The sequence below is a fragment of the Brachionichthys hirsutus genome, unplaced genomic scaffold (assembly GCF_040956055.1).
Source record: "Brachionichthys hirsutus isolate HB-005 unplaced genomic scaffold, CSIRO-AGI_Bhir_v1 contig_844, whole genome shotgun sequence".
Lineage (NCBI taxonomy): Eukaryota > Metazoa > Chordata > Actinopteri > Lophiiformes > Brachionichthyidae > Brachionichthys > Brachionichthys hirsutus.
In genome coordinates, this window is record NW_027180589.1 from 33,305 (window position 1) to 50,000 (window position 16,696).

The 16,696-nt window shown below is 46.0% G+C and overlaps 1 protein-coding gene across 1 annotated transcript in view; it reads left to right on the forward strand.

The window, feature by feature from the left end:
* The first annotated feature begins 1,523 nt into the window (after positions 1 to 1,523).
* Positions 1,524 to 16,696, forward strand: part of LOC137916061 (MICOS complex subunit MIC60-like) — a 26,027-nt gene continuing 10,854 nt past the window's right edge. The window contains exons 1-8 of the mRNA XM_068759178.1: positions 1,524 to 1,563; positions 3,831 to 3,898; positions 3,966 to 4,155; positions 5,636 to 5,765; positions 10,032 to 10,199; positions 10,396 to 10,529; positions 11,151 to 11,266; positions 16,331 to 16,466. Coding sequence (XP_068615279.1) covers positions 1,555 to 1,563; positions 3,831 to 3,898; positions 3,966 to 4,155; positions 5,636 to 5,765; positions 10,032 to 10,199; positions 10,396 to 10,529; positions 11,151 to 11,266; positions 16,331 to 16,466 — 951 coding nt within the window. The 5' untranslated portion in view covers positions 1,524 to 1,554. The remainder of the gene's footprint in view (positions 1,564 to 3,830; positions 3,899 to 3,965; positions 4,156 to 5,635; positions 5,766 to 10,031; positions 10,200 to 10,395; positions 10,530 to 11,150; positions 11,267 to 16,330; positions 16,467 to 16,696) is intronic.

Genomic DNA, 16,696 nt, shown 5'->3' on the forward strand with positions numbered 1-16,696 from the left:
GGAAGCGGCAAGAATTAACCCGGAAGTTCATTTCCTGCTTTCTTTTTTCTATGTTAATATATTTAAGGGGCTCCGTACCTCCATCCACAATATAAGACAAGATTCAAAAATGTAAAATATATGCGTGAATAAATACCTAAATAAATATAGAAATATAATTGCATATCAATAAATCAATAAAAGCGCTCTGCTCTCATTTTCCTTTCATGGTGCAGACAAAAACATGTATTCAAATGAGGGGGCGGTCTTAAGTATGCATTGGGTTGAACTGATCGCTATTGGTTGATCGACTCAGGTTCTCTGGTGACGTCGCTGGAGCTCTCACGCAAGCCGTGGAGACGGAACTCGTTGTTTATCAACCAATAGGCGAACAGTTCAACCCAAGACACGCTCAAGACCCGCCCCCTCATTTAAATAACAGTTGTTTTCCGAATGAATATATTTATATGAATGAATGAATGAATATATTTATTAGATAGAATGTTAGAGTACAGGTACAGTCAAACAGTAGCATGTATTACAGTACAAGTACAGTCAAACAGTAGCATGTATTACAGTACAAGTACAGTCACACAGTAGCATGTATTACAGTACAAGTGCAGTAGCATGTATTACAGTACAAGTACAGTCACACAGTAGCATGTATTACAGTACAAGTACAGTCAAACAGTAGCATGTATTACAGTACAAGTACAGTCACACAGTAGCATGTATTACAGTACAAGTGCAGTAGCATGTATTACAGTACAAGTACAGTCAAACAGTAGCATGTATTACAGTACAAGTACAGTCAAACATCCTGTCTAAGAGGAGCATTTCTAAAAGCCCTTGCGGTCTTGTTTCCGTTGAAAGTCCTTCCTGCACAGGAATAAATAAATACAAGAGCAGAGACCTTTTATTTATTGATTGATATTTAATTATATTTATTTTCGTATTTATTTCCACATATATTTTACATTCTCGAATCTTGTTTTTTTTGTGTGTTTATATTAAAAGTGTTTCATTAGTTCCTGTATATGTTTGGGTTTGTTTCCCATTCATATTTATTTTTACTGACCGTTTTCCTGGATAGCTCCAGCCCCAGCAGGCCTGCCGTAACTCCAGAGAGATCTGCTCCTTTATCTTTACACCTTTTTATATGAGCCATGATGCTGAAGACTGTCTGCTAAACAATCCAGAACCTCTTTTTTTTTTTTGCTCCTGTTCTTTGCGTTTATGTTGATTTGCATTCGTACCCGGTTATTTCTCCGCGTTGCCTGTTTTCTCTGACCGGATTCCTCCGGTTTTCGCGGCGCTGTTGCAGCTCTCAGAGCGCCGTGCTCAGGAAGAAGAACGTTTCAACTGTTCTCCTCCGCGCTGCGGCAGGTGGCGCTATAGCAACTAATCATGCAAGAGACGAAGAAGAAGGAAACATAAAAAAACGAAGAAGAAGAAGCAAACACTGCAGTGTCGGCGTGTTCGCTCTGCTGTGACTTGAAGGTGACATTTTTTCACAGGTTGGACATAAAGAGACCGGATACTATGTTGAGGGTTTGCCTGCGAGGAGCTGCTACTATGGCCCGGGTAAGCCCCGCGCCCGGCTGCTAGCTAGCCCTTCAGCTAGCCCTTCACTGCGCAACCATTCCGGTCTCGCCGTTTGTCGTCCGGTGACTCGGGGTTCGCCTCCCGGTTGGATTACTTGAGTCCAGCCGCATCTTAACGCGTTCTTCTGTCATTAACTCGTTCAGTTCCAGCCGTTTCCCTCATTTTGACCAGTTTTTCCGGACCCGCAGAATATTGTGTCCTCTGGCTGGAGCTTCAACCTTCATCCGAGTCTCCTTAAGTTCTGAGGGTCCGGTGGAGAGTTCAGACACCTGAGTTCTGAGGGTCCGGTGGAGAGTTCAGACACCTGAGTTCTGAGGGTCCGGTAGAGAGTTCAGACACCTGAGTTCTGAGGGTCCGGTGGAGAGTTCAGACACCTGAGTTCTGAGGGTCCGGCAGAGAGTTCAGACACCTGAGTTCTGAGGGTCCGGCAGAGAGTTCAGACACCTGAGTTCTGAGGGTCCGGTGGAGAGTTCAGACACCTGAGTTCTGAGGGTCCGGTGGAGAGTTCAGACACCTACACGCCTGACTTTATTTATTTATTCTTCTTTTTTACCTTGTCTGCGTTCGCGCTCCACAGTGACATCGTACACGACGCCAGTCACTGTTAGAGTTCTATGATCAATCAATCAATCAAATCTTTATTGCAGACACAATGGTCCAATTAAAAAGCACACAACATTTACAACATCGACAACGTTTACACAGTACGCACAGTACACACAGTACACACAGTAATCCTACAATAACATCAGGTACCAGTGACACCAAATACCTGAGTTAAACTTCACAGCACTTAGGCTTGGCTGAGTCAGTGTTCTGATGATGTCACACCTGTATGCAGGTGTATAACACACCTGTATGCAGGTGTATAACACACCTGTATGCAGGTGCCTCAGCTGAGCATTAAGGGCGTTAACCCAGTCATTGTACGCCACCCTCAACTTCTGCATGCTGGCCTGTTTGTACTTGATCCACAAGGGGGCAGTATAGAGCGGCGTACAAAAGGCCCTGAAGAGGGTGACTTTGACCGCTTCAGAGCAAAAACTAAATTTCTTCTTTAGCATGTTAGCCTGCGCATACAGCATCCGCCGCTGGTCATTGATCACGTGATCATCATCTCCCAGCTGGTCATTGATGATGTCATCATCATCTCCCAGCTGGTCATTGATCACGTGATCATCATCTCCCAGCTGGTCATTGATGATGTGATCATCATCTCCCAGCTGGTCATTGATCATGTGATCATCATCTCCCAGCTGGTCATTGATGATGTCATCATCATCTCCCAGCTGGTCATTGATCACGTGATCATCATCTCCCAGCTGGTCATTGATCATGTCATCATCATCTCCCAGCTGGTCATTGATGATGTCATCATCTCCCAGCTGGTCATTGATCACGTGATCATCATCTCCCAGCTGGTCATTGATCATGTGATCATCATCTCCCAGCTGGTCATTGATCACGTGATCATCATCTCCCAGCTGGTCATTGATCACGTCATCATCATCTCCCAGCTGGTCATTGATCATGTGATCATCATCTCCCAGCTGGTCATTGATCACGTGATCATCATCTCCCAGCTGGTCATTGATCACGTGATCATCATCTCCCAGCTGGTCATTGATCACGTGATCATCATCAGTAAATGTATTTATTGATTTAAAAAGGATCCCCATTAGTTGTTACCGTGGCATCAGCTAGTCTTCCTGGGGTCCGGGATTACATGTATCATAACATCAAATCATGAAAGCACTATGCTGTACATATACACAATACATATACACACTACATATCCACAATACATATCCACACAGAACATCATATCAATATACCTGAGCAGACTTTACATTCATGTAATCATCGTCAAAACATCCCAAGAGAGCGTCCAGAAAACAGGACAAACATTTAATTGATCGTTACAGGACCATTGATCAGCTGTAAGTAATGCCTTCTTAAATTGTATTTGGATGAGGTTTTGTTGCTGCAGAGGGCAGCGGCTCCACTGAGTGACTGTCTTTGGACGTCACTGCATCTGATGACTCAGGAACAAGAATGTAACTGTTGATCAAATGGATTCTAAAATGCTAGCTGTGCTAGCTTACTAGCAGGCCGCACTGGGCCTTGAGTGAGAGGATCATGCTGCAGCTCATTTATAGCCCGTTAGCTTAAAGGACGGGGTGAAGCGGAGACGTGTCGTTGCCTTGACGACATCAGCTACTCTCTCTGCCCTGCACTCGTTCCAGGTGAACTTCAGGAGAAGCCGCCAGTCGAACCTGCAGCCCAGCCGGAGCTACTCCTCTGGAGGGACCAGGTAAGCTGGCAGGAAGTCGCCCCGGTGGCGGCCGGATGCTGACGTCGGTTCCGTGTCTCCACCACAGGGCTGCTGCTAAAGTAGCCGCCACTGGTCTGGTGGTGGCGGCTGGTGGCGTTGGAGCTCTGATACTCTGTGCCCAGTGGGACCACAAGTTTAGGACGGCTGTGGAGAACAACGTGCCGTACTCGGGCTGGCTGCTGGGCTGGGCTTTGGGACCCACTTCTCAAGATGATGTCCTCCCCAACCAGAGACAGGTCAGAGTGGCTACAGAGCATCTTGAGAAGAGTTGCAAATGCTAGCGAGACTTTAGATTGGACCGCTTCGATTCCCCTCTCCGTTCCTGATCTGGTCAATGCTCCTCCCCCAGTGCTGCGGGGATAACACATTTCACGACTCCTTTTTTATCATTTCGCTTTAACCTGCGCTTCATTCAAGAATTAAACCCTAGACTACACGTATCAAAGGATCTCTTTAATCTATGAAAGCAGGAACAAATGTATTCCAGAATTCTCCTAACACTCTCTCTACATTTGGAAATAGTTGGGACAGGGCCTTCAACCAACGACAAACGTTTCAGAAGTTACTAACCCTAACCCCACCCCCCACCAAAAAAGGGTAACAAATAATTTCACAGATAAAAATGTGCATCGTGCAAATACATGCTGATTACAACAGCCATCCATGTTCCTGTAGCTGAGACCATTCCAGGTGTTTCCAGGTGTTGCCAGAGCTTATCCTGGCTGAGTCTGTTGCACTGACTTCCAGGTGTGGGGGGGGTCACTGCAGTGCGGGGCCACGCAGAGACGGACAGTCGCTATGGACAATTTTGAAGAAATCAGCTCATCTAAATGACGTGTTTTTGGGAGTGGGAGGAACCCGGAGAACCCGGAGAACCTGGAGAAAGCCCACGCGGTCACTGGGAGAACGTACAAACACTGCACAGATTCCAACCTGCTACCTCCTTGCTGTGAGGCGACAGTGCTGCCCACTACGCCACTGTCCCACCCTAGGTTACAATATGCACCAATTGGAGCGCAGGTGTGCCGCATTTCAGCGTCAAGAAATGACGATGCAAAAAGGAAGCAAAGAAAACTCCTTGATGCTTCTGGGAAACGACTAACTCGGGAATACCGGAACCTCAGACATGTAGAGGGGAACGATGGAACGCTTGAGAACTTTGTCCACATCGACGTGGGTGTAGTTTAGTGAGCTACGTTACTTCGTTAGGTTAGCCGGTTTACCTGCACCTGCTGCTACACTGAACTGCATGTAGCTGATGGGTTGGGGTTCATAGTATTTCTTGTTGGTTTGCTGTGTGTCTGTGTAGTTTTTTTGAGGCGAGGTTTGTGATTGGAACGTGGAACTTCATTCCTCGGTCGCTCGGTTGGTGAAACCTGCCCCCCTCCTAATTATGCGTGGTCTGATGAACATTAAACATCAAGCTGACATTTTCAGCACTATAAAAACAATAGATGATAATTCAGTCAATCAGAAGAACCTTTTATGTACGCACTTTAGAAAACACACACAAAATGACATTTACACCAAACTGCGGGCCCCTCTGACGAGACATGCACATTGTGTCGGGGCGCAGTGTGAGGGCTGATGCTCATCACTGCAGCACCGGGGAAATGTATTCACGTTTTAAAATGGGTTTCAACCAGGCTGTGTTTTGGCCGTATGGGTACGTACGGGTATATATAAAATATCTTTTACGCTTTCTCTTTTCCTCAGGTGGAGTTAGTGCAGCCTCCCTCAATGCTAGAAAAACTGATGTCAAAACCCAAATCTGAAAAAGAAGCAGCGGATAATGCACCAAATGAGAAGGCCTCCATCGTGCCACAGCCGGCACACGGCATGGAAGGTAAGCTCCGCCTTGTTCTCCAGGTGCTGCATTGTGTAGGTGGAACGAGCTGAGCGTCATTGGTAGCCCCTCTATAAATCTCTGACCTTTTATCCGCCTGTCCGCTTGTGGGAGTTCGGTTTTACAGAATAATACAACCTGTGAGAAGCGTGTAACAATAAACTACACAATATATTACTGGAACAAAAGCTATAAAAATAAAAGTGCTTTAGGGTGCTTTCCCACTGCACCAAGAGGACTCGGTTCCTTTGGGAGCAGATTCCTGCATTTATAATTAGCTGAAAGGTCTGCGTTCACACTGTGATTTCTTCATGGAACGAACTTTCTGAGCAGCGTCGCGTGGCTGAAAGGGCGCTCGTCGATTGGACACAGTAGAAGGGGAAGTCCCGCCCTCTCCCATGTTTTGTTTTTTAGTGCGCCGTTACGGCTGCTGCTCTTTCAAGGAGGGAATCTCATTTAGTTCTGGCCTAAATCATAAATGTTACACAACGCTAGTCGTTTTTAACAAACACAAAGTCGCTGTGGATCCGTAACGTCTCCGGATCAGTTCAGAACAACGGAATGAGAAGCTATCGCTGCTGAACAGCTGATTCTCCGCTTAAAGCGCCGTGGAGCTGCTGAACAAAAGATTAAAGTATTATAACGCATATTTAGTTCATGAAATCTACACACAGCGGTACATATTTCACCACTTTTATTTTTTTTGGAGCAGCTGGGAGTACTCGCTGTACTTCCTCTTCCGGAGACGCACCGCGTAGCGTCACTACGTACGTTGCTCCGTCCTTTGCTCCGCCCAAAGGGACCGAGACCCTCCTTTTCAGGGGGACTTTTTTGATCCTCTCCAGAGTCCGGAGCCGCGTTCCCACTGGCCCAAACGGAGCAGATTATCCGAGAAAAGGAACTCTGGTCCGTTTTAAAGGGAGCAAACTGCGCAGTGTGAACGCACCCTAAATCTTAGTTGGGCAGAAAATAAAAATATATGATGAACATAAAACCCGTTTTTGAGAGAAGAGGGAACGAAGAGTTCAGGACTGAGAGTAGAGACTCTGAATGTTGGGACGATGACAGGAAAAGCTAGAGAGCTGGTGGACATGATGAAGAGGAGGAGGAAGGTTGATGTGTGTCCAGGAGACCAGGAGGAAAGGAAGCAAGGCTAGAAGCTGAGGAGCAGGATTCAAGTTGTTTATAACGGAGGAGAGGAAAGAGGAATAGAGGAGGAGTTATCTTGAAGGAGGAATTGGTGCAGAGTGTTCTAGAGGAGAAGGAGAAGTTCTTACGCTCCACAGGTAGGAGGTGAGTTAGAGGAGAAGGAGAAGTTCTTACGCTCCACAGGTAGGAGGTGAGTTAGAGGAGAAGGAGAAGTTCTTACGCTCCACAGGTAGGAGGTGAGTTAGAGGAGAAGGAGAAGTTCTTACGCTCCACAGGTAGGAGGTGAGTTAGAGGAGAAGGAGAAGTTCTTACGCTCCACAGGTAGGAGGTGAGTTAGAGGAGAAGGAGAAGTTCTTACGCTCCACAGGTAGGAGGTGAGTTAGAGGAGAAGGAGGAGTTCTTATGCTCCACAGGTAGGAGGTGAGTTGGAGGAGAAGGAGAAGTTCTTACGCTCCACAGGTAGGAGGTGAGTTAGAGGAGAAGGAGAAGTTCTTACGCTCCACAGGTAGGAGGTGAGTTAGAGGAGAAGGAGAAGTTCTTACGCTCCACAGGTAGGAGGTGAGTTAGAGGAGAAGGAGAAGTTCTTACGCTCCACAGGTAGGAGGTGAGTTAGAGGAGAAGGAGGAGTTCTTATGCTCCACAGGTAGGAGGTGAGTTGGAGGAGAAGGAGAAGTTCTTACGCTCCACAGGTAGGAGGTGAGTTAGAGGAGAAGGAGAAGTTCTTACGCTCCACAGGTAGGAGGTGAGTTAGAGGAGAAGGAGAAGTTCTTACGCTCCACAGGTAGGAGGTGAGTTAGAGGAGGAGGAGAAGTTCTTACGCTCCACAGGTAGGAGGTGAGTTAGAGGAGAAGGAGAAGTTCTTACGCTCCACAGGTAGGAGGTGAGTTAGAGGAGAAGGAGAAGTTCTTACGCTCCACAGGTAGGAGGTGAGTTAGAGGAGAAGGAGAAGTTCTTACGCTCCACAGGTAGGAGGTGAGTTAGAGGAGAAGGAGAAGTTCTTACGCTCCACAGGCAGGAGGTGAGTTAGAGGAGAAGGAGAAGTTCTTACGCTCCACAGGTAGGAGGTGAGTTAGAGGAGAAGGAGAAGTTCTTACGCTCCACAGGTAGGAGGTGAGTTAGAGGAGAAGGAGAAGTTCTTACGCTCCACAGGTAGGAGGTGAGTTAGAGGAGAAGGAGAAGTTCTGGACTGACTTAGATGAAGTGCTTCAGAGCATTCTAGCAGAGAGAGAGTTCTGATTGGAGCAGACCTCAATGGGCGTGTCGGTGAAGGAAATAGAGGAGATGAAGAAGTGATGGTAAGTTTGGTGTTCAGGACAGGAACCTAGAAGGACAGATGCTGGTGGACTTTACCAAAAGGAGGGACATGGCAGGAGTTAACAGTTATTTCCAGAAGAGACTAGAACATAGAGTGACCTACAAGAGTGGAGGGAGGAGCACCAGGTGGACATCTTGAGTAGACGGAGCAGTTTAAAGGAGGTCGGTGACCTTAAGGTCGTGGTAGGAGAGAGTGTAGCCAGCCAGCATAGGCTGGAGGTGAGGAAGAGGAAGAGGATGAAGGCAGAGCAGAGGACAAAGTGGTGGAGGCTGAAGAACGAAGAGGTGAGACAGACTCTGGGTGGACAAGAGAGGCTTCCAGAAGACTGGAATACGACAGCTAAGGATGGAACTTACAGGGAACAGGACTAGAGGACGACCCAGGAGAAGACACATGGACGTAGTGAGGGAGGCCGATGCAAAGGACAGGGTGAAGTGGAGACGGTTGGTTTGCTGTGTTCCACGTGTCTCGTCTGTTGTCTCCTCCAGAGGCTTCAGCAGAGGCGTCTCGTATCATCGCAGCCATCAGTGACGTCCCGTCCGTCCCCGCTCCGTGTGATTCAGCAGCAGCTGTCAAAGGTGCATGTTGACCAGTCCACGGTCCAATCATAAGCTGCTGGGGTGTCATGTGACCCTGGGTTTAGACTGACAGGCAATGCTTCTGCTCATATTTTTACTTTTGTTCTTTACAAAGATATTATTTCAAGAGAACGTTTGTACCGTATTTTCCGCGCCATTAGGCGCACCTTCAATGAGGGGCCTATTTTAGGACTTTGTCCACATATAAGGCGCATGGAGTATAAACTACTGTTGTGGCTGCAGTTGCGTGATGCATCCACTAAGTGGAGGGAAGGGAATGTCAAAAAAACAGTCAGATAATTCAGACAGTCAAACCTTATTAATAAAATATAAACCAGCGTTCTGACAACTCTGTTCACTCCCAAAGCAAGTGCATTCACACGGTACCGGTACCGGGAGCTCTTACCGGCGTTTGCACCGCCTTTCCAACTCCATTAGTCACAGTTCAAAGCTACATGCTGTTTTATCCCCCCCCCAGGTAACAACATAACAATAACTCACCGTTGTTCAAACGTTAATGTCCATATTCACAACACATCCCAGCGTTGTTCAGTTGCAAACGCGTGAAAGAAACACGTGAAGCTCGCTTTGTCGGTTTGTTGCTCTTCAGCGGGGGAGTCGAACAGCTTTCCCTTTCCTCAACTCTCTCTCTCTCTCACTCACTCACTCCCGGGGGAGGGGCGCACACCTCAGCCGGACACACACTCCGATCCCAACACAGACACACAAGACTACGGTGGCCGCCATTACCGTATTAACCGCATAAAAGGAACACGGTCAAGCTTTGAGAAAATGAGAGGCTTTTAGGTGCGCCTTATAGTGCGGAAAATACGGTACATTCGTTATCAGGAAATGTGTGGAAAAAGACATCAAATTCAAACCGGGAAAACAATATTGAGGAGAAGGCAATTTTAAAAATGGTGTAAATGGACCAAGCCGTGAGAACCTTTACTTCTCATCCAAAATGCTTCCCTAGTTCTGAGCGGCTGGCGGGCAGTTCCGGATGTTTGACCTTGTGGGAATGCTTGAGGTCGTCTAGTCATGAGTCTTTGAAATGAATTCAGCTTTGTTTCCTTCTGGATCGGATCAGTGGACGTTTGAACATTTCCGTTGCCTAAAGTTCGGTTAACACATAAAAGGTTCCGTGTAGAGCAAAAAGAAGAGAACTGGATCGGTTCTGAAACGTTCCGTGAAGCTGCTTGTGTGTGTTCTGCTTTGCTGCAGAGGAATGTGAAGGCTGCCACGACCTTGAGCATCATCCTGATGAAGAGCCGTGTCCAGCAGCAGGACCGCTGAAGGAACGTCCAGTAGAACGTCCAGTAGAACGTCCAGTAGAACAAGTAACGGCTATATTGGCTCAACGAGACCAGGAGGAACGAGACATCCTCGCATGTAGGCTGTCAACAACACAGTTTCATGTACAGTACAATTGTAGTTATACGGTAAAATACTACACCTGAGTCAAAAAAGTATCATTAAACTGTTATGCTTGAAATACTCAGAAGTATTCCGGTTGATTTCAGCCTTTACAGGATATTCATGGACACACCAACCACACTGAGCTTTCCTACTTCCTGTTTCCTGTCAGCTGTATCATCCAGCCTGGAGGACTCGTTGGCCGGCTCCGCCCAAGCCACGCTGCGGGCCATCGAGGCCCAGGGTGTGGCCTTGCAGGCCATCGTGCAGCACACGCACAAGCTGAAGGAGGCAATGGCAGCAGAGGTACAGAGCGTGAGGGCGGAGCGTGAGGGCGGATCATGTGGGCGGAGCGAGGACAGACGGGTCTTTGTCCTAGATGCATGCAGCACACACACACAATGACAAACTAGAAAGACAATCAGAGATTGCAGACCCCGCCTCCAAAAGACTATTGGATCTTGTGAGACAGTAAACAGGGCTTCCGGATCAGAGGGGCCAAACCTGCTCTAGCTTGCTGCTCCGGAACGTACTACAAGACTCCTTCTGGACTCTTTTTCCCATCATGCCATTCGTTTCCCTCCCTCTTAAAGTGACAGTTTACAGCACAGGCACAATTCCAGATGTAAAAATAATTCTAGAATCTGGATCCAGATCCGGATCAACGCCATTCTCGGGGAGGACCGAGCCACGGACAGAACCTTGCTTGTGTAAAAATTTCAAGTCGATTGGGTTACTAGTTTTTGAGTTATGCGCTCGGACAGACAGACACACAAACAAACGGACCCAATTGCAATACCCTCGCCTCCTCTTCGACGAGGGTAACAAGCTGTAGGGGTTAGTACTGGCTATACGAATACTGCCTTGACTGTCATAGTAGGCAGCAGTACTGCGTTGCAATGGTGTGATGAGTTGTTTTAACTGTAGGTTCCTCCACTGGACAAATTGTCCCTGAGGAAGACTCTGGAGGAAGATCTGGAGGAAGCTCTGGAGGAAAGAGCTTCTGCAGTGACTGATGCTGGAGCGGCTCTGCTGAAGGCCCAGTAAGACCAGTCAAATACTCACGTACACAACGCAGTTATTGTTCAAATACTCACGTACACAACGCAGTTATTGTTCAAATACTCACGTACACAACGCAGTTATTGTTCAAATACTCACGTACACAACGCACTTATTGTTCAAATACTCACGTACACAACGCAGTTATTGTTCAAATACTCACGTACACAACGCAGTTATTGTTCAAATACTCACGTACACAATGCAGTTATTGTTCAAATACTCACGTACACAAGGCAGTTATTGTTCAAATACTCACGTACACCACGCAGTTGTTGTTCAAATACTCATGTACACAACGCAGTTGTTGTTCAAATACTGACGTACACAACGCAGTTTTGTTCAAATAATCGCGTGCGCAACGCAGTGTTCAAATAATCGCGTACGCAACGAAGTTTTGTTCAAATAATCGCGTGCGCAACGCAGTGTTCAAATAATCGCGTGCGCAACGCAGTTGTTGTTGTTCAAATAATTGCATGCGCAATGCAGTTGTTGTTCAAATAATCGCATGCGCAACGCAGTTGTTGTTCAAATAATCGCGTCCGCAACGCAGTTGTTGTTCAAATAATCGCGTCCGCAACGCAGTTGTTGTTCAAATAATCGCGTCTGCAACGCAGTTGTTGTTCAAATAATCGCGTCCGCAACGCAGTTGTTGTTCAAATAATCGCGTACGCAACGCAGTTTTGTTCAAATAATCACGTACGCAACGCAGTGTTGTTCAAATAATTGCGGACGCAATGCAGTTTTGTTCAAATAATCGCGTACGCAGTGTTGTTCAAATAATCACGTACGCAATGCAGTGTTGTTCAAATAATCGCGGACGCAATGCAGTTGTTGTTCAAATAATCGCGTACGCAACGCAGTTGTTGTTCAAATAATCGCGTACGCAACGCAGTTGTTCAAATAATCGCGTACGTAATGCAGATGTTGTTCAAATAATCGCGTACGCAACGCAGTTGTTGTTCAAAAACTTGCGTGCGCAACGCAGTTGTTGTTCAAATACTCACGTACACAACGCAGTTGTTCAAATACTCATGTACACAACGCAGTTGTTGTTCAAATAATCGCGTACGCAACGCAGTTGTTGTTCAAATAATCGAGTACGCAACGCAGTTGTTGTTCAAATAATCGCTTACACAACGCAGTTGTTGTTCAAATAATTGCGCACGCGACGCAGTTGTTGTTCAAATAATCGCGCACGCCACGCAGTTGTTCAAATAATAGCGTACGCAACGCAGTTGTTCAAATAATTGCGTACGCAACGCAGTTGTTCAAATAATCACGTACGCAACGCAGTGTTGTTCAAATAATCGCGGACGCAATGCAGTTTTGTTCAAATAATCGCGTACGCAGTGTTGTTCAAATAATCACGTACGCAATGCAGTGTTGTTCAAATAATCGCGGACGCAATGCAGTTGTTGTTCAAATAATCGCGTACGCAACGCAGTTGTTGTTCAAATAATTGCGCACGCAACGCAGTTGTTGTTCAAATAATCGCGCACGCAACGCAGTTGTTGTTCAAATAATCGCGCACGCAACGCAGTTGTTCAAATAATAGCGTACGCAACGCAGTTGTTCAAATAATCGCGTACGCAACGCAGTTGTTCAAATAATCGCGTACGCAACGCAGTTGTTCAAATAATCGCGTACGCAACGCAGTTGTTGTTCAAATAATCGCGTACGCAACGCAGTTGTTGTTCAAATAATCGCGTACGTAACGCAGTTGTTGTTCAAATAATCGCGTACGCAACGCAGTTGTTGTTCAAAAACTCGCGTGCGCAACGCAGTTGTTGTTCAAATACTCACGTACGCAACGCAGTTATTGTTCAAATAATCGCGTGCGCAACGCAGTTGTTGTTCAAATAATCGCGTGCGCAACACAGTGTTGTTCGAATGATCGCGGACGCAATGCAGTTTTGTTCAAATAATCGCGTACGCAGTGTTGTTCAAATAATCACGTACGCAATGCAGTGTTGTTCAAATAATCACATACGCAACGCAGTGTTGTTCAAATAATCGCGCACGCAACGCAGTTGTTGTTCGAATAATCGCGCACGCAACGCAGTTGTTCAAATAATAGCATACGCAACGCAGTTGTTCAAATAATCGCGTACGCAACGCAGTTGTTCAAATAATCGCGTACGCAACGCAGTTGTTGTTCAAATAATCGCGTACGTAACGCAGTTGTTGTTCAAATAATCGCGTACGCAACGCAGTTGTTGTTCAAAAACTCGCGTGCGCAACGCAGTTGTTGTTCAAATACTCACGTACGCAACGCAGTTATTGTTCAAATAATCGCGTGCGCAACGCAGTTGTTGTTCAAATAATCGCGTGCGCAACACAGTGTTGTTCAAATGATCGCGGACGCAATGCAGTTTTGTTCAAATAATCGCGTACGCAGTGTTGTTCAAATAATCACGTACGCAATGCAGTGTTGTTCAAATAATCACATACGCAACGCAGTGTTGTTCAAATAATCGCGGACGCAATGCAGTTTTGTTCAAATAATCGCGTACGCAGTGTTGTTCAAATAATCACGTACGCAATGCAGTGTTCAAATAATCGCGGACGCAATGCAGTTGTTGTTCAAATAATTGCGTATGCAACGCAGTTGTTCAAATAATCGCGTACGCAACGCAGTTGTTGTTCAAATAATCGCGCACGCAACGCAGTTGTTGTTCAAATAATCGCGCACGCAACGCAGTTGTTGTTCAAATAATCGCGCACGCAACGCAGTTGTTCAAATAATAGCGTACGCAACGCAGTTGTTCAAATAATCGCGTACGCTACGCAGTTGTTCAAATACTCACGTACACAACGCAGTTGTTGTTCAAATACTCACGTACACAACGCAGTTGTTGTTCAAATACTCACGTACGCAACGCAGTTGTTGTTCAAATACTCACGTACGCAACGCAGTTGTTGTTCAAATAATCGCGTGCGCAACACAGTGTTGTTCAAATGATCGCGTACGCAACGCAGTGTTTTTCAAATAATCGCGTGCGCAACGCAGTGTTCAAATAATCACGTACGCAACGCAGTTTTGTTCAAATAATCGCGTGCGCAACGCAGTGTTCAAATAATCGCGTACGCAACGCAGTGTTCAAATAATCGCATACGCAACGCAGTTTTGTTCAAATAATCGCGCGCGCAACGCAGTTGTTGTTCAAATAATCGCGTGCGCAACACAGTGTTGTTCAAATGATCGCGTACGCAACGCAGTGTTTTTCAAATAATCGCGTGCGCAACGCAGTGTTCAAATAATCGCGTACGCAACGCAGTTTTGTTCAAATAATCGCGTGCGCAACGCAGTGTTCAAATAATCGCGTACGCAACGCAGTTTTGTTCAAATAATCGCGTGCGCAACGCAGTGTTCAAATAATCGCGTACGCAACGCAGTGTTCAAATAATCGCGTACGCAACGCAGTTTTGTTCAAATAATCGCGCGCGCAACGCAGTTGTTGTTGTTCAAATAATCGCGTGCGCAACGCAGTTGTTGTTCAAATAATCGCGTCCGCAACGCAGTTGTTGTTCAAACAATCGCGTACGCAACGCAGTTGTTCAAATAATCGCGTACGCAACGCAGTTTTGTTCAAATAATCACGTACGCAACGCAGTGTTGATCAAATAATCGCGGACGCAATGCAGTTTTGTTCAAATAATCACGTACGCAGTATTGTTAAAATAATCACGTACGCAACGCAGTGTTGTTCAAATAATCGCGGACGCAATGCAGTTGTTGTTCAAATAATCGCGTACGCAACGCAGTTGTTGTTCAAATAATCGCGTACGCAACGCAGTTGTTGTTCAAATAATCGCTTACGCAATGCAGTTGTTGTTCAAATAATCGCGCATGCAACGCAGTTGTTCAAATAATCGCGTACGCAACGCAGTTCAAATAATCGCGTACGCAACGCAGTTGTTGTTCAAATAATCGCGTGCGCAACGCAGTGTTCAAATAATCGCGTTCGCAACGCAGTTTTGTTCAAATAATCGCGTACGCAACGCAGTTTTGTTCAAATAATCGCGTGCGCAACGCAGTTTTGTTCAAATAATCGCGTACGCAACGCAGTGTTCAAATAATCGCGTACGCAACGCAGTTTTGTTCAAATAATCGCGTGCGCAACGCAGTTGTTGTTCAAATAATCGCGTACGCAACGCAGTGTTCAAATAATCGCGTACGCAACGCAGTTTTGTTAAAATACTCACGTACGCAACGCAGTGTTGTTCAAATAATCGCGGACGCAATGCAGTTGTTCAAATAATTGCATGCGCAATGCAGTTGTTCAAATAATTGCATGCGCAATGCAGTTGTTGTTCAAATAATCGCATACGCAACGCAGTTTTGTTCAAATAATCACGTACGCAACGCAGTGTTGTTCAAATAATCGCGGACGCAGTGCAGTTTTGTTCAAATAATCGCATACGCAGTGTCGTTCAAATAATCGCGTACGCAACGCAGTGTTGTTCAAATAATCGCGGACGCAATGCAGTTGTTGTTCAAATAATCGCATACGCAACGCAGTTGTTGTTCAAATAATCGCGTACGCAACGCAGTTGTTGTTCAAATACTCACGTACACAATGCAGTAGTTTTTTTGTTCTTGCCACATTGTGAATTTTTTCAATGCAGTGAAAAATAATTTGTTATACAAATTATTATATATATATATTTTGTTTTTATGGATATTGGATGTTTAAACTTCACCTCACAGCAAAACAAATCTACCTTCGGGTACAAATAAAGTAACCTTGATTGATTGATTATTGATTAAGTTATTTAATTCATGAGCCCTTCATTAAATTCCTTTGTTTAAAAATGACTCTTATAGCGATATAAACATTCATATCCTATGGTATGGAACTTCTCTACAAAGAGGAAGTGGCCGGGGAGAGGGAAGTCTGGACTTCCCTGCTTAGGCTGCTGCCCCCGCGGCCCGGCCCCGGATAAGCGGATGACGACGACGACGATGATGATGATGATGATGAGTATATTGATGATTCACGTCTTGGCAATAGCTGATCGCTTGTTTTCTCTCTCTGCAGCGAAATGTTGGACGGCCTCCGGTCAGTGATTGACGAGTCTAAACGGTTGAAGGTCACGTCTGTCCGTCCGCTGGTCTTAGCAGCAGAGGAGAGTCTTCACAACATGGTGATGGACTTGGACAAAGCCGTCACTAAAGTAAGGCTGTGATGATGTCATTGCTCTGATTCTAAAGTTTAGCCTATGTAGAGACTCGACTCGGAGGATAACTTTAACACATCACACGCGTATAGTGGAATGTAATCCTCCATGCAGCATTGTAAGGCGCCGCCTGCACATCAGTAGCTCCGCCTACGCCACCGGTAGGAACGGTGCTTATCTTATGATGCGCTGGTCTTATAGAGCGCCTTTCTGTAATAATGTCCAGG